The 19710-nt window shown below is 33.2% G+C and overlaps 1 protein-coding gene across 9 annotated transcripts in view; it reads right to left on the minus strand.

Annotated features, from left to right (window-relative positions):
* The window catches only part of LOC134232016 (uncharacterized), a 72395-nt gene that overhangs the window by 2183 nt on the left and 50502 nt on the right, over positions 1 to 19710 (minus strand). For all 9 annotated transcript variants that reach the window (XM_062713975.1, XM_062713981.1, XM_062713977.1 and 6 more), the window contains 2 exons: positions 18033 to 18587; positions 17854 to 17887 (listed from right to left, as the gene is read on the minus strand). In XM_062713975.1, coding sequence (XP_062569959.1) covers positions 17854 to 17887; positions 18033 to 18587 — 589 coding nt within the window. The remainder of the gene's footprint in view (positions 1 to 17853; positions 17888 to 18032; positions 18588 to 19710) is intronic.

The following is a 19710-nucleotide window of genomic DNA, read 5'->3' on the forward strand; positions in this document are numbered from 1 at the left end:
TTGGCCTGGTTTTTGAAGCCACGCCTATTAGACAATCAGTGTGTCTTTTTTGGGAACAGTTATCTTAGTTAACCCTATTTTGAGCATACCCATTAATGGACCGAAATCTTTAGCTATAATTCTATTTACACACTGGACTAAAATCTTTTCAAAAGTCTACCCTATTTGTAGGTATATAAATGTATGGACTGTTGACCCAGTGCCTTCAGCTATAAACCAAGTCTTTTTGAGTGTTCCGTATACATATGCAAAATTAATCAGGGATCATGCAACATTCACAAAGCAGCTGTTGTCATCAGTTTTTTATCTACTTTTTTTTTTCGAGTCAAGGACGGGTCATGTTATTTTCTTAAGTTTTTAGGGCTTTACTTTTCATGTCAGCATGCTAGGCTTCAATATCAGAACACTGTAGAATAAACATGTCAACTTCTTAATAACATATCAAAAAAAGAACTTTTTTAGAATTCTGATTTTGCATGCATAAACATACGACTTCAGACAATATTATAAATATTCACCAATAGGAATCATTCAATCACTTGAAAAGTGCCCAAATACATTTAGTACCTTCTTTTTTTTTTTTTTTTTAAATTGCGGATGTTTGTTAAAATAGGAAACACTAGTTCTAGTTGTGTGACCTACTTTTGGATGGGTTAAGAACTTACTTTGTGACATAATCCTATCAAGATGAAGGGACATTCCATGTCTGTAAGCATACAATTTCAGACAATATTAAAAATATTCACCAATAGGAATCATTCAATCACTTGAAAAGTGCCCAAATACATTTAATACCTTTTTTTTTTTAAATTGTGGATGTTTGCTAAAATAGAAACACTAGTCCTACTTTTGTGACCTACTTTTGGTTAAGGACTTACTTTGTGACATAATCTTATCAAAGATGAAGAGACATTCCATGTCTGTAAGCATTATCCATAATTAGCCCGAGTTGAGACACTGTTAATACATTATTACTACATGCATTAGGATCATTATCAATATCTTTATCTGGAAACTCTGTTCTGTACAGATGATTAATTGATCTTCCCAGCTTTTCTCCAATCAATTGATGTTGGTAATCAGGTTTTCCCCTGAAAACTTGGACCAGACCCAGAAAACAAGTGATAGACCTTAAGAATTGAAGATAACAAAACAATGCCAGCTATAAGGAATTAATGCTATTACTGTAGACTACAAATTAGCTTTACATGTCTTCTAAACATGTATGTGTATCAAAAAAAATAATTATAAAACATTCACTATATTTTATCTGAAAGAATAGAAAATATGTCTGTAATCACTACTACTAGCTATTGTTTTCTTTTTTTTTAAGTAATACACATTAAATTTGATCTGAAAAATTTTAAGTGGTCTTAAAATTTCCTGATTGCTTAATCATGCTTGTAACATTCCCCTATGCTACCTCTTTATAATATACAACAGGATATGACAAACATATCTAACCCTCTTACACTGTGTTACGGATACAATATTCACATCATCTATATAAAGCAATGTGGCACATTTTACATCAGTTTATTTATAACCCTTTATCCAATCGAAGGAAAGTCTCCGACGATTGAATCATAGCTGATTTATAGGTTTGATGTACATAATTGGAGGTTATACTGCATACTTTCGGACAAAAAAATTCCAGTTTTATATTTGAGCATTGGTTAATGTATAATTCATCAAACATTTGGAATGGCAAACTCTTTCCAAGGTATTCCAGGTATTCTAAATATTTGAGTTCACTAACATTATAATTATAGCAATGGTCAACTGCAAATGTAAACCGAAACATGCCTAATCAAATACCAGTCTGTTCCTAAAATGTTGCAATATGTACACCTCATGTATCTCTCTCTCCAATCACAAACATGTATAGTTATGTCCCCTGGTTGTTGTATGAATATAATACCATATAAGCTTGGTGTTAAATTTTCACCCTGTTATATTGCATTAATGATTGAGTGTAAAAACTGACTTTATTTCTACAGCATGAGCAGTGGCTGTGTTTCAGATGAAAAGTAAGCGTTACATTTTGTATATAGGAACAGTTATGCCAGTGCTGGTTTATAATATGACATCATTTCTACAACAATAAAACTATTTATGTGGCTTTATTTACTTATGAAATCTAATTTTAGTTCATCTTAAACATGTTGAATGGACAAATATTAGAATTCAGATTGAAATTTTAAACATTTTTTTATTTGATGATCATTTAATTCTGTGTCTATATAGTTATCTGTACACCACCATGTGTTACCATGCTGTATTCTAACCTAGTTCTGTAAAGTTTCAAAACACATGCTGTTGCCCGCAATCACATGGTTTGCTATAATCATGTCGAAGAGGAAAAGTTTCATTATATGTTATCTATCGAGAACAAACAAATAATGATTTTTTAATTCTAAATACTTATTTCCATTTTCTGATTTTTTTTTTTCAAAAACCGAAGGCTTTTTCAAAATGACATTAATTACATATCTATCCACTACATACAATCTCTGCTGAATACTGAATTAAGCACTGGTCTTTATTTACATATCAGTACAGTACGTACTATAAAGTTATTGATCACCCAGCATATAAATACACACCGCTATCAATAATTCATTCCCATAAATCAGCATTACTTTTAGTTCGTTTTTTTTCTCATTTATATTCAACGTGAAGAATTATAATCATGCACTTTTTGATCAGTGTTAGTGAAAAATAATGTGTATGAAATCACATCAGTCAAAGAACTTTATACTTTTCTTATCAAATTAAAATCAAAGTCTAAAGAAATTGGGTTAACCTTAATTAATCAGAGCTATAGCAGGTAATTAGCCGAGCGGTAGGAGAGTCAAAATCGTGCTTCATGTCACATCCTTTATCTCATCTCTGACATTTTTAATTGTTTACAGAAAAATCTTAATTCTCGTTAATTAACATCTTTTTGTTCTCAGACGATGGCCATGGCTATATTAAAGAGGTCTACAAAAAAAAAAACCCCTTATCATTCATTAATCTATCCATCTTAAATTCTCGCTCCAGTCGGAAATGTGAAAACTTGAAATCCTACTTCAAGGAAATAAAAGTCGAGACTGTCATCTTTATTTGCGCGTTAGCATCTATTTTTCATGCGCTGCAGTCTATACTCTCGGAGGTGTTACATATCCCAGACTGGTGGAGTTGATTCTGTTTAAATCATGTCTAATATACACACGTATTGATCCCTTTATAAATCTGCACTAGTCCCTATACGTGAGGCACAGGAGATTCATAAATCGATCCTAAGAACCTCGAGATTCTTTTGTATTTCTCTAACACACACAGAAAAGGGAGGACCCGGGGTCATGTAAAATTCACCGGGTTTCCTCCTAAATGACCTCTTGTCAAGGTCACCTCAAATTAAAAAAATCCTTGTACCTCTGAAAGTCCTCTCATCATAACATCTTTGTAATCAGCCTTTCTCACATACAAAATTGCTACTTTAGCAATTACTTTTATGTTTTAGATACAAACACACCAATTAAATTCAAAATCCTATCTGCAGCCATTGTCCATTTCAAATGAATCTTATGTGACTTTCTTATGTTTTAATCATGCTGACTTTTTTTTTTAAATACGTATACCGGCCTGCTTGCATTGAACATCATGTTTGGTGAGACTTTGTGTAACTGATTTCTTTCTGTTTCTTGTTTTAAATCATTGTATAAAAATCATCTTTAAACTGATAAGGGTTATAAAGTTATCAAAATATTTAGCTGATACCTGAAACAAAACAACTCATGCCCTAACAAACAGCGAGGAAAAATAACATGGCCAAGTTCTTAACACGCAAAACCTGAACACGTTTTAACAGGTGAAACCCTTCAGACATTAATTATAATATTACTTATCAAATCCGTCACATTTAGAACTTTTCTGTCTCGTTATTTTAACAGTACAATGAGCAGCTAAGTTCTGATGACTACGCAGTACAGATAAAATTGCTTGCAGTGTAAAATCCTTTATCTCCCAAAGGATCCAGTACAGCCAGTCTATATTTTATTATGTTGACCTAAATCTTAGGTAAACAAATCAATGTGTATACTGCAATGGCTCTGAGCATCTTTACATTGGAATATTTTATTTGCCATTTAGGTAAAGTATTGTTCCAAATGAATTTATCAGATATACTAATCAAGTCTGTTTAAATAAACAATAATATTTATATATGCGAGAGACAAAAAAATCCATTCAAATGCTTTAAAGTTATTTAAAAGAAAAAAAAAAATCAATTTAAAACTAGGTGACTGATACGCCCATAATTCACCTATTTCGGTCCCGATAGTTTTAAATTTTCTTATCTTTGTAGCTAGCCGAGTAATCTGAATGTCATTCATTTTGAGAGCTGAAAGTGGGTATGTGTAAAACACGAAACGAGAAACGAGAAACAAGAAACGAGAAACGAGAAACAATGAAATGAGATTCAGGTTAAACAAGCAAATTCAAAGAATTGTGGTCCCCCGCTTTCGTTGTCTTTGTGGGTGAGATGTTTAATGACATATTGAGTCAAATATGAAAGCCCTGTCATATGTCATTTAGAAATTATCACCGAAGTTGAATTTTAAAAACAAATAAGGTCAATCGTGAAAGGTCAAGGTCAAGGAGCCAGAAATCATAGCATGCTCAGAAATATCTTGTCACAGGTAATGCACATGTCAAATATGAAAGCCCTATCTCATCTCAATCAAAAGTTAAAAGGAGCAAGATGTGTTTGTGAAACACTGATGACCCGGTATGGCAACATAGGGAAGATTAAATTTTTCTTAAATGCAAATTAAATATATTGGTACCCAAATAGGGTCTTCTCACAAGAAATACGATTGTGAAATATGAAAGCCCTAGCACCACCTGTTCAAAAGTTATAGCCAATGATAAGTTTTTGAAAGGTAGGTCAAACTCCAAGGTCAAAGGGTCAAAGTTGTTGGTTTCTTGAGAAAGGTCTTGTCAAAAGTATTACATATGTGAACGATGAAGGCCCTAGCCCGTACCGTTCAAAAGTTATGGCCAAGATTAAATATTTCAAACAGTAGGTCAAACTATACGGTCAAGGTCAAAGGGTCAAAGTTCTTGGTATCCAATGAAAGGTCTTGTCACAAGGATTACATAGGTGAAGTATGAAAGCCCTAGCCCTTGCCGTTCAAAGGTTATGGCCAATGTTAAAGTTTTTAAAAAGTAGGTCAAACGTCAAGGTCAAAGGGTAAAAGTGATATACAATGTCACAAGGATTAATTATGTGAAGTATGAAAGTCCTAGCACTAACCCTTCAAAAGTTATGGCCAAGGTGAAAGTTTTTAAAAAGTAGGCCAAACTCCAATATCAAGGTCAGAAGGTCAAAGTTCTTGTTATCCAATGTAAGATCTTCTCACAAAGATTACATATGTGAAGTATGAAAGCCCTAGCCCTTACCGTTCAAAAGTTATGGCCATGGTAAAAGTTTTTTCATAAGTACGGAAATCTCCAAGGTCAAAAGTTGTTGGTATCCAATGAAAGGTCTTGCCACAAAGAATATATAATATGTGAAATATGAAAGTCCTAGTATCTACCGTTCAAAAGTTATGGCCAAAGTAAAAGTTTAAAATAAAATTGTTAAAGTGGGTCAAACGCCAATGTCAAGGTCAAAAGGTCAAATTTGGTGGTACCCAAAGAAAGGTCTTGTCACAAGGAATACACATGTGAAATATGAAAGTCATAGCTCCACTTAATCAAAAGTTGTGGGCAAGGTTAAAGTTTTTGTGACGGACGGACAGACTGACTGACAGACGAATGAGATTTAATGTCCCCTCGCTTTCGTGAAAGCGAGGGACAATAACTAATGACCTTACAATGTCAACAAAGGGGGCGGCTTGTACTTTTGATTTAATTTTGTTAGAAAACAGATGCAGAGTGAAATGAAAATATCTAACTTAGGTCTGATTTATTAGCGACCCGCACAAGTATCTGCACAGAAAAACCCTAAAATGTTGTCAGATTTAATTACAATACTGTTATCTAAGAGAAATGCTTACTCAGTTTTTGCTTGAAATAATAAAGTTGTCATCAAATGATACAATTTTTGCTTTTGATGATTCTGTTGTCATTAATTGATACCTTCACTGATAACTAATTTAATGTATAACAAGTGTATGAAGGTTTTATTTATAAATACTTTTCAGCTGATATCTAATTAAATCTGTCATGGCTTTATGGGTTTAGCAGTGCAAGATCGCTGATGTTTCACTCGGCATCTGTTTTCTAACAAAATGAAAGCACAGCAAAAGCTGCCCCCTTGGTTGACATTTTTAGGTCATTCTTTTTTTTGTTTCTCGTTTCTCATTTCTCATTTCTCGTTTCTCGTTTCGTGTTTTACACATACCCGCTGAAAGTGGAACAAAAAAAATTCTGACTTCATTCCTGAAACCTTGCCCCTAGATGTCCATATACTTACTGATTTTGAGACGCAGACTTAATTTCCTTTTCTTAGTCACCTCTGGCTTGGCTTCTTGAGACAACATGATTGCGGTTTAAACAATATCAGTAATAAACAGAGGAAAGTGAATAAACACCACACAATAATCAAAACAACAAAATGCACTGTTTGTTGTCTATGCTTCACTGAGCACCAAGGTCCTACAAGTGTAACGAGTTTGGTGAATTAAAACTGATAAAGGAGCCCCATGCTTGGATTCCTATAGAACAAGAAAAAGATCTACGCAGCCTGCAGCCAGAAAATCTCTGCACAGAAAAAATCCCAGAATCCACAATGTGCTGCTCCCTGACTTCTCTCTATTGTTTTATTAGAAAGGTCTTCAACTCCTGCATAAAATGCAATCACTGTCAATCACCATTAATTACTGACAATTAATCTGTTCAGCCTTTTCGATGCTGCAAGCAGGCACATGGCTTCTCCATGAAAAAACTGTAAACATTAAACTTCTTTTGACCTTCACCTCTTCGTTTACTGGGTTATCCAATCAGAGTCAAGAAATCGTTCACATGATCCACTGACAAAAATAATGTCAATACACACCTCCCTGCTTAGCAATTTTTTTTTTCATTTCCATTTCCAGTTTGCAGGCTTTCTATCTAAAGGTTCCACAATGTCAAAATAACAGGGATCGTCTCAAAAGATTATTTTTACAGGCCCAACAGAACAGCTACTTCTGCCTATAAACAAATGTAATGTTGGATGCTCTGATTCATACAGCTTTAGTGTACATGATAAGAATTTCAAATACTTGAGATATATGTACGTTATGTCCGTGAAATGTGTATACATCTGTTAAGTGGCCTCTTCAACCAACATCAACTTCAAGAGTAGATGGTTAAGTGTACATGTCATTTAGAAAGTAATCTGGCAGAAAGTGCTTAGAAGTGCGCCAAAAATAAGAATACCTTTCTGTTCTAATTAAAATAGCTCCAATGAATACAATACACCTAAAATAATTAACACCTAGAAAGCCAAGATGGCAAGAATTCCATTAACACTTAATTTACAGGAGTTTACATGTATTTTTAATTTCAGTTGCATATGCACAAATTTCATTAGCAATAACAGTAAATTTACATGTATAAGCTTTAAATTAAGTTGCAATCAATATACCAGCTAGAGGTAGGCCGAGGAGGGAGGTATACTGAGAACAATAATTGTGTACTTAATACAACTCTCTAACCTGGCCATTTTATTGACCCACAAGCAGTCAATATGAGACAATGCTCCACGAGAGGTCACCCAGATAAAGTGAAAGGATTAAGTTATGGTCTCTACACTGTAAATGTGAGCTGTGAATAAAATGAACCCATCAGTGAATAGGAAAATATACCATTTTATCAAAACCTGAATTTTGCTTTTGCCAATTTTGCACAGAAGACATTCCTGTACATAAAATAACATTATATATGATACATACATCATCAACTATGACTTTACAACATGAACCAATTACTCATTACGAAATACCACCTACTAGCTGACTAGTGTCACATCTAGGATCATAATCTTCACAAGTGTTAATAAAGTTATTCCAACATTTTTACAAAACCAAAAATAATGTACTCAATCATCTATGCTAATTATCTATGCTAAATCCACTTTGCTGCTGATCGACATATCAAAAGGTACTGGGACATTGGAACATTTGAAAACATGTTATAATTAAAAGAAGATTGTTTTTAATTTAATGTTTGGTTTCATTTTTCAAACCATGTTTCATAGTTTTTGGTTTAATTATCCCATATTTTTTTAAACTGCAAATTCTTGCAGGTTTTTTAAGATAATTTAAATGTATTAGTTTTATTACTGGCCACCTGAAGACAGGGGATGCTTACTCTCCTATGCCACCTGATCCCATCTCTGATGTTTCTAAAGTTAAATGTCTGTTCTGTTCCCAATTCATATTGTTTCAGTTAAATGGATTTTTTTTTTTAGATTGAATACTGTTGCTTATCTTTTATATGTTTCATTTACTGTAACTTAAAATTGTCCTCCTGATTACTTTTCTTTTACTTGTAACCCAATTATGAACATTGAACCCAATCATATTTTTAAAATCTTGCATCTGAAGCACTTGTCAATCTTAGCTACAGGAATCATTAATTTCTTGCATAACGTTAAAGGCGTATACAAGGTTTTCAAGTGGTGCAACTTAAAAAATAGAGCATAATCACACAGAATACACTAGATTCCCTGACCCCTGTAGAGTTCTTACAGCATAACCTTACCAATTCACTTATAAGAATATATGTATCTACTAAGCAGTATGTACATTCATTTATAACTACATGTATATAACTATTGAATTTACATGTCTAATATACAAATATAGGTAGCAATATACATAATTTATAAACAACAAAAATTAATAAGTATAAATGAGATAAAACCTTCAGACCATTTATTTCCAGAGATGACTGAAATATATACATCTGAAGCACTAATGACAGCTAGGCCTGCATGTATAGTCAAAATATTTGTTTTCATATGTTTTGAAATAGCTAGCAAACAGTGAGGTACAAGAAATCTACAGGTATGTGGTTGCTCCATGTCAGTACTGATCACTGAGAGCCTGGCGCTACCTGTAGCAGAGTAATTAAAACACAGGTGTTAGAGACAACCTAACAGTAGAGATAATTCAGACTGTGTAACAATGTCATCCTCACAACTGCTCCAGCCTTTTTGGACTTGCATGAAAAATAAAACTGCTTTTCTCAGCATTTTGTGGAGAGAAGTTAATAATTACAAGACATGCCGAATATAAAGAACATTAATCATATGATTCAGAGAGCCTGTGCTAATTGTGTTGTTGAATTCATTAACATAGGACCTCATTGTGTAGTAGATGTACCTAACATTTCTCTTACTATTTTGAACATATGCTTTCAAAAAAAAAACAAAAAAAAACTAAAATTTTCATAGAAAAGCTTAGAAATGTTTATAGACACACTTAACACACACACCCACTAGGCATGATCAATAATATCTTCATATTGGTAGATGGACTTTGTTGTTGGAGGGGAAAAAAAACAAAAATCTGTAGAGAAAGTAAGATAAAAGTTATATTCTTGATTTTTTTTTTTTCATTTTAAAGCAGCTCTGCTGGTCAGAGTTGTGGGTCTTTGAAATAAAATAAGCTATACAGAGTTGTCTATCCTGTTCATTTCACAAAAGAAGAAAACAACATAATTTGCTGAACAGAAAAAATAAAAACACAACAGAACATTTGACAAATATCTTACCTCCCATCTTAAGTTTACGGTGCATTCGAACCATTAATTTGGAATACATGACCTTTTTTTTCAAGAAGGACAAAACAAGACTTCACTAAAAGGTTCACCATGAGCGACAGTGCCCCACGGCAATGCTCCTGTCACAAAGTCGTCATGTAAAACACACACTTCCCCTCGATTAAACACTTCTCCTTGGCTTAAATTTCCCCAATAGCCAGAGATAATCACTCTGTAAAGTGTACGTCTTCTGATTTACAAGATTCCGTCTCCACTTTCATCTCCGAGAAAGAAAAACAACCTCAAAATAGACACCAGACATGACAATGTCATCAGATCATAAATATAAAGGAGAGTGTACAATAACAAAGCAGGTCACGCTAATTAATCAAGTGGGCCAATCAGCATAAATTAGTCCCTGATCACAATTCCCTTCTTCCTGTACAGAATAAAGACACTTCTATCTCGAAGAAAAATGGAAAACTTTCACAGGTTGCGGACAAATTAATTCAAAGAGCAAAAGGATGAAAGTATAAGCAACAGTTTCTCAGGTAAAGTAAATAAGTCATTGATTCATATGCTTCTGTACGTGCTGAATGGACTTCAGTAATAAAATAAAGGAGTGTCACTGACATGCCTTGTAACGTTTTTAGCTATTGCGTTAGACCTCACATGAACTTTTCCCCCATTGATTTTTCGACCAGGACCATTAATGGTGACAGATTTTCTACTTTCTTTGCTTAAAGTGATCAGGAAAAAAAAAAGTGTTTTGCATGCGCAATTATAAACTGATTCATATGGTGCATTTTGTTTTCTCCACTAGGCAAATTGCAATTATTGTTAATGTTCTTTGGACCGTCGAACAAATCTGGTAAAAATATTGGCTCTGTCCAACGGCTGTAATACTTTTATCAACCAAGTCAAACGTCCAATATCAATCTAGACTTTATATTTTACTTCTTGTTCCGTATCACAACATATGGAATCCACTTTGTGATTGAATTACACTGAAGGCACTCTATGTAAGTAATATTAGTACACCAATGAATTGACCATGACGTGTCCAATTGACATCAACGTCATGCAGAAACTGAGCTGCAGGTTTAATAAAAAGGTATAAAAGGCATGTGACACAGGTGTGATGAATAAAAATTTTGGGGGGCATTAATTAATTAAAGTACTTAATAAACCATATATAAGGCTATGACAGTGTCTATACATGAATCTAAATATTGAATCACTATTCAGCAATTTTTTTTTTATCCTGGATTTGTTTTTTAAACAGTATTTTAAAATTTCTATAGCTTCAAGATATGAATTTTTTCTTGACCTTGATGGCTATCGTCTCTAAAATTCTAGGAAATGTCAGCATAATACATGCATGGTTATGACACTGTAATAAAATTATGAGTTTCAATAAAATTAGCTCCTTATTCTTGAACTAGCTCCTTATTCTTGAACTAAATGAAGAAAATAAAATCTTTCTTGATTCTATGCTGGAAAAACGATGTTCAGTCTGGTAAATTAAACAGTTACATCAGACCAAAAGTCCTTGTAACATATGAAAGTCCTTGGCAGACACATATTCAATTTGGTTGTGTGATCATCACACTTTGTACATACATGTACAACTCAAAATTCCTTTTCTACAGGCCACCAGTCACAAAGTCACCCTCCATCCCCCCTTCCCAATATAATAAAACTCATTGTACAAATATCATTCATGAATTTTTTCATAGCAGTTTTCCCAGTTATCATTGTTTGAATCAACGGAAGGAAAAGTCACTCTAACATTTATAAACTAAAGTTTATAAACAGTGTTTTATTCCACTGAGGTTAAATTTGCACTAATTTATGAGTAAAATCAACCATATTTGCTTCCCATATGGCATATTTTAAGGACATCTATCCAACATGACAAGAATGATGCTGTGTAACTCATAAAATAGGACTGTCTGACTGACATGATGAATGATCAAAATGCTACAAGCTAGCTTCCTCAATTTGAGTTTAGGTAACCTTCTTCATAACAAGAATAGATATGGGTTACCCCATATCCAAAGATATTCGACTTTTAGATTTAATATGTTTAAGTGTTTAATGACTTTTATGAAATTAAAACTGCACTGTCTTAGTTATAGAACTTGTGTAAATTTGTGAAAAGTCCGTAGCATTACGGTGACAGTCTCCTAATAAACAGTACACATACCTGTGTCCGCAAGTCCAGTTAGCCTTGGTCTACACACGTGTGATGGAGTTGTCAAACGGACTCCCGCGAAGAGAGAAGTTACGATGGCAGACGGAACTTTTTTTTCATAATTAGATCACATGAATACAAATTCTGATTAATAAATATTAAACAATTGTCAGTTTAGAAATCCCCGGCCAGTTCGGGTTTTGTTACACATTTTATAGGTACTCTCCCTATGTGTAGTTTGTTTCCACACTTGCAGGAATCTGCTCAGGGATCGAAAATTCCGTCATTTAATATATTACACACATAGAATGATTTTCTTTCTCTTAGAGGAAACTATATGATGTTTAACGAACAATTAACATGATTTTACTACAGTTGTTGATATTGTATAATCAATTCATCGGTGAAAAAATATCAACCGAAGAATGACCTAGATATTCTCTGTTATCAAACATGTTAAAAAGAAAAAGCTGAGGAGGGAGGAGGGAGCGAGCATAGGAATATTAACATTTTTTATTTGCATTTAAGGGGGAAAGTGATCTTTGGAGGAAAAATTTACATTAATTTTAGTTTCTTTTACGTATGACATACACAACATTATTCTTATCATGAACAATTATGTTGTATCTACTTATTAATATGGAACTATTTTGTAAGACAATTTTGCAAAACCCTTGACTACAGTAATATATCTAGAACAGATAGTAAGCACTGATCGAATATATTAAAAAGTTAAATATATCATTTCAAACCAGAAGGAACTGCATACAGACAATTCCCCATTAATTTACCATGGATTTGAATTTTAAAAAAAAATAAAAATTCAAACATCAATATTAACCCTAGTCCTGCAGGTCGTCGCTTTATCAACGACCCAGATAACACCATCACAGAGAAGTGATGAATAAATTGAGGGCCGCCATGTTTTTTCTGTGCCGGTCGTAAGTAATCGACTTTGCACGCGATCCATATATAACCAATGAAATAAAGGGAATCCATTCATTTCAATGTTGTTTACTAAAAATAGATAGATTTTCCAGTAGTTTTAGCTCTGGATGGGAAATTCCTTTATGTATTCTTAGAAAATGAAACTTGTTGATCGCGTACTTTGGGGAAAGTTTGAAAACAAGATGGAGGTCGGGAGAAGATGCTCGATGGAAATACGCTTTTACAGTAATAGCAGGCAGAAATAAATGTTTTATTTGGTAAAATATATCTAAATTGAGCTTCCGATGAAGAATTCTAATGATTTGATTCCATGGACATGAATATTACGTTGGAGCCATCACTTTTCAGAGGACACGTGGATTTAAATACATTGATGCGCTTCACCAGTTTCAAAGGTGAAAAAAATCGATACAACTGTGTCAAATGATCGCACACTGATTGACAATTAAAGTTTATTATTTCTAATACCTGTTTTGAAGACGTTTTGGTTAAAAAAAAATACTTTACGGCAGATATATTCAATATTTCACAAGAAAGAAACGGAGCCACAAAATCGGATTTCCATGTCCATTAAAAAGGTGTCAAAAAAGGACTTGTAGCAATCATAATAATCTGAAAGTATAGCCAGTAGTAACATGAAGGACTCTTACAATATAGTAGTTGCAAAAAGCTACTATGAAATAAATAATGACATTAAAATACCAATAATTTCTCATTTTAAATATTTTAGATGTAAAATTTTAGTTTAAAGCTTTTGTAGTTTTTTACTGAGTTGAAATATTAAAAAAATTTCTTCACAATTTTCTTCTTTTGTTTTTTCTGAAAAAAAGTTGTGTAGATTGTTATCAGAAAAGTCAACTATAAAATGGTGATAATCAAGATAATCTACAGCATATGCAATTTGAGAGAAATTTATATATCAGCCTGGCACAGTCAGCGGCTGGAGCTCCTTATCAGCTCGGCACTCAGAGATGCTGTTATCTATAGAATCCCTGGCAGGACAAGGGTTAAAGGACAGGTAAACTTTAAAAAAATTATATGATAAAAACACTATCTTTGGATACAGACCCTAAACCGTGCTACTACACCACCTGCACGGTACCCCATTACGCTTTGCGAACGGATTTGTTTTTTGTGAAAACGCTTTGTGCACGGAAGGGTACGCTTTGTGCACGGAACAAGTAACACTTTTGGAAAAAAATATATATGATGTAAAACACGGTTTAGGGTCTGTAACTATAATCTTGATAGATCGCATAGAGATATCATAAATTCAAACTGAAAATCTTGCAGTAGTTAATCCGTTTTATAATTCTTTATGTCATACAAGAGTCTACGTTTTATTTTTCATTCTTTATACAAAGACTAAGAGGAATAACTACATACTTTTTCAAAGCGCTAATTTAATATATAGCTCCCTTTCAACACACATACAGTCTTGCTCTTGTCATGTCATTTTCCTCACATGGAAATGATTAAAAGCAATGATAAATTCTTGATTTTACAGTTACCAATGAGATGCAATTATCTTTTGTCAGAGGGTGTGGGCATCACACCAAACAATACTGCAATGGTAATAACTTATAAACCAATATATCTTGCTCAACACAATGTAAAGTTTGTAACAATTAAATTCCTTCATCAAATACGAAGATCAGCTGCTCTAGAGGTCTAAATAAAATATAATGCTGCATTGCAGGCACTGACATTGGACTTGGAGTGCAAGTTGTTCATGGACAGCTTAAAAGATTTTCCCCCCTTTTCAGATTTATAGTCTCAAACATATCAATATTATTTTATTTAAACCATTTGTTTTAAAGTGAGTATTAAAACTTTAATTACCTTTTCCTTCATTTTAATATGAATTTTTTTTAAACTTTATTCTAATAGTACTTCCCATTCATATCCAATGGTCCTTTTGGACATGTACAGCAGTGGATTGTAATATAATGAATGAATGAAATTTTTCCTCTAGTCTATAAAAGACATATAATCTGTATATATGTAGTTTTGTCAAATCGGTTGAAAATCAGAATCGATTAATCGGTAGCATCGGTTGACCCTAACCAACTGATCATCGGCCAATAATCGAATCGGTAACCCTTTGCATAAAATAGGTATTATATTTCATATAAAATTAGAATTTTATTTTTAAATAATGTTAAGTAAAGGTGCATTGTACAGATCGAAATTCTAAAAACTGTATATATGCAGTTTGATTAACAATTTCAGTAATATAGACTTTTCCATGATTAGGAATTACTTGGCCCGGGAAACATAAGCATTGACAGATCAGGTTTTAATTTACATGATCACCTAAAATATATATCAAATTAATTTTTTAAACTGTTATAAGACATTTAATATTGCAAATCCTTGTGATTACGCATGAAATGAAAAGTGAATTCCCCAAATACTGAAAACTAATATATTTCATTTATACAAGTAGTTTAGTTTCTTTAGTTTAGAAATACAATTATCATTATCTTATGATTTATTTTAAACAGATTTTAAGTACATGTATTTTACAATAGGTAGTAAAAGACAACACTTGAAAGATATATATTTTTATAACAAGAGCCTGTTCTTGAAATAAAAGTGAGAAAACTATTTTTAAAAAAAAAGGATATGTGCTGAAATATACCGATTAATCAATTGTTAAAATCTCCAATCGATTGTCTTAAATCGACAGCCTTTCCGACCGATCATTGATTATAAATCGATCATCGTGACAACACTATATATATGGTATCAAATTGTCTTATGTTCAAATCATTATTTCAAACTTCTATCTTATCAAAAGATATGATATTAAATGTACTTCTTTAGAGAAAGGCTGTACTCAGATGTTTTTATCACATTATATGAATGACTTTATACAGTAGTCACAATTTTAAATCTAATTATAGAATTACAAAGTCAAAGTTTATCGATATAATTTAATTAAAGGCACAAAATTCGAGTAGGAAGCCATCTCATAATTAAAATATTTTGTGAAACTGTAGGGGAGATCCGTCCAATTCTGGACACGGGGTAATTCCGGACAAATAATACAGCCTTTCTCTTTTGTCTTAGTTTTCGGTAATTCTATATGGTTGATTATAAATAAATGAAGTACATTCGGAAAGCGGATGTCATTGCTGTCTTTTTTAAAAACATTATAATTATTCTAGGGTATGCTGAATGCTATAATTACGTCTAAACTTAGACGTTGAACTTTTACGTTCCTGAAATCCATTAGGCAGCAAAATTTGAACAAATTAAGGGCAATTTGACATAGAATTAAAACAGCATCTAAGATAAATATTTATTTCCATTTATTATTTTAATTTTTTTTTATGTAGAGAGCATAAGTTTAAAAAGAAAAAAAATATGATGAATAATACAAAATAATGTTAATTTTTTCATTTAATGTTATAAAACAACGTGCCCCTACTGATTTTTTTCTGGGTGGGGGAATTGCGGACGCTGGTTTTATGGGTAGATAGACATTTCGGCCCTACGACATCTCGGCCTGCGATGGTTGACAACTAGGCTTGGAAGGGTCAGCCCAAAATTATTGACATATCGGCCCATATTAAAGACCCAAGAAAAATTAGTCCAGTGTCTGAATTTTTGTTTTTATTTAATTAATTACTTTTTCTGATTATCAAAAAATTTTCTTTATAAAATCAAATTGGGAAGGGGGAGGGCTCAGTAATATCATTTTTATGCATGTCCTTAACCCGCATCTCTTTCTCTTATGAAAATGTGTAATATACATGGTAAGTAATGTAAATTTAAGCTTGCTTTGTCTAACAAAATTGCATGTTGTTGGAATCCATTTTCTCACAAAAAAAATTTTCAAAGCACAAATTGCTCTCCTGTCCCGATTTACCCCGCCTGTCTGGAATTACCCCGTGTTGTCTGGACTTGCACTATTTCACCACCTGAATTCATTTTATTATCAATAAAAGATATTTCACTGTGCTTCATGATGATATTCATTGCATTTTGTTGTCAAAAAGAGTTTCCATACTTTATTACTTGAAATCAGAGTGTGTTGAGTGTTTATTTTCGTTTATTGGGTGTTACATATTAAAACAGGACAAAAGTGTCCAGAATTGGACGGATCTCCCCTACCTGATTTAAAAATTTCGGCATGTCTGAATTTCTTCATAATATTCCGTAAAATTATGATCCAAAGCTGTGCTACTAAACACTAAACAATACTCGATCTAGATTGAATTAATAGTCAAAATATATTATAAAACAAAAGCAGCAGATTTGAATTTGGTTTGTATGCCAGGGCAATAAATACCATGTAATTTTACATTTTATCACATGATAAATACGAAAGTTTATAGCAACCGTTTTAATAATAGCAACAACGCAATAAATTTAAAGGAATATTCAGTGAATAAATTGCAGATTCATACATTACACACACATAATTTATCACATCTACTCTACTGACAGATACACACTGTCAAACCCCAGCGGTCACCTTCGTTTTTAAAATCATGCACTCATACATTACTGGAATCATTTTCTACGCAGAAAAGCACAATAAGCATAATTAGACCAGCAATAATGCTTATATGACTGTCATTATGAATCATTAGGATAACCGATCAATATAAAATGGAGGCCCTAACCAAGTACCTGACGACGCGGGACAGCCACTGCTTCCCGAGGATCGGCGCCGACTCGTCTTCGCTTCCATGCCCTCTCTCCTTCTAGAGGACGAGATCTCAGAGCCCAGGATGCAAGTTTACACAATCTCACTCACAAAATAACTAAATATATAACAGCTATTCAAGCTCCCGCTCCCGACATGACATTTTCCAATGGAGAGGTCGCATGTACTGACTCCAAACTTCCTGAACCCATAATGCATCAGCGACTGCTGATGGCTAAGATATATTTTTAGATTAAGGGAATTTCCAACTTTCGCTTTAGCTACATGTACGTATCGTTCGACTTACCATTTGAAGGACTGTGAGGTGGGCTTACACTTTTCTGAAACGAAAATATACCATCAGTAAATAACTATTCACTGGATATTTAATACACATTATAGAATATTTATTGTGTTGAACAAACAAGAAATATTCAGTCGATAATTCATCATGTTATAAACTTGACCATGTCACATACGTATTACCTGTTGGGTCAGTTTCCATTTAGGGGGTCTTGCCCTGGAATCTGAATTTGATCTTGTCCTGAATCTATCCATGAATTCAGCTTGCCCTGAGGAATGACGATGTTTATTGTTATCACCCAACTGTCCCCCTAACAACTGTCCCATAGGGGACACCTGATCTTGACCTTTGTGATTAGATATCCCCGGGGGAAGTCCCCCACCCGGGGGGCTGAACTGTTCCGTTTTACCAGGTGATATAGAATCTCGTAGATGGCTCTCGTCCATGGACTGATCCATTTTGGCACTATGTCGTTTTCCCGGCTTTTTCACCCCAGAGAGGTCAGATTTTGACCGAGGTCTGAATGTTTCTGCAAAAAAACTTTTCACTTTGGCTGATGTGGACTGGGAGTGTTTCATGTCATCGTCCCCTGACTGTTTGCGTTGTTTGTTTTTGAAGAGCCCCCTGAACCCTGTGGACCCTGCGCGGGGTCGATACTCGCCCTCGGGAAGATCACCGTGGTTTGTAGCATCATTGACACCCTGCTCAAGGAGAGGCATGGCAAAGTTTCCAAGATCCTGTTAGTACAAAATGAAACATGATTGCAACTGTATTTAACTATATATTTATTGTATGCTGAGCAGTGAATGATCAAAAACTATAAGCCAGAAACATTTAATACAAATATCTACTTGATAGTTAATTTAACCAATATTGAGAAATAGGGGGAAAAACTGAAGTTCAATAAAAAGATACTGGCAATGCTATTTTAAGGCAATTAATTAAGATACTTTTCAACTTGCCTATGTAAATTTTTTGTTAATTTCGGCAGACATAACAAAAAAGTTTCAGAAAGAGAATCTCAATTTTATTGTGTTTGGCCAGACCATATGTGAGTGGACAAAGAAATGTCTAAAAAAGGGCAACTAGTAAAGTGAAAATTCCAGTTTTCATATGATACAAAAAGGTTAACCTCCTTTTAATCTCTCAATGAAATATGTAATGCAAACATCTCTTAGACTAATATCATGACCTTTACATATCTCTACTTCTACAGTACCATGTTTGTTTACAAAGCATATTTATGGCCATTAATGACTTAACATGCAGAGGAGTGTTATTTTGATTTGATCTGTCATTTTGTGACGATTCGTGACCCTCGGAGCACTGAGGACTAGAACCAGGTAAATAATGACGCACGACCTAGGCAGCAAAAGTCACAGGTTTCACTGCGCAAAACTAATCTTATTGATATACTATCATTACTCATCATACATTTACACTTCAACTTTGTTTACAACAATTCTTTTTTTTTTTTTACTCTCCTCTCACTCATGTGAGAACATGAAATTTTAATTAGTCTAAAGGAAAATTAAAATTTGTCTTTATTAAACCATGTTAATAGCAGAGAGAATTTTTTAACTGAATAATTAGCTATATGTATATATTTTATTTCACTTGTTAAAAAAATGATTGTTTTTACTTTGAAACAAAACATTTTATTATAATGAAACACCACATCTGACCTTGATGAAATATAACATGTATCTAAACATGATTAGGCCATAATAAAAATATTTATATTTTCTCTGAAAAAATTTCAAATAGTTAAGATTTTTTCAAATACAAATATAATTTTCAGCAATTCTAATTAATATTTTGACATGAAAAGATGGTAATTGCTTTCATCGTTTTTTTGTC

This window comes from Saccostrea cucullata, unplaced genomic scaffold, assembly GCF_032062105.1.
Source record: "Saccostrea cucullata isolate Sc308-1 unplaced genomic scaffold, CSIRO_AGI_Scuc_v1 ctg148, whole genome shotgun sequence".
NCBI lineage: Eukaryota > Metazoa > Mollusca > Bivalvia > Ostreida > Ostreidae > Saccostrea > Saccostrea cuccullata.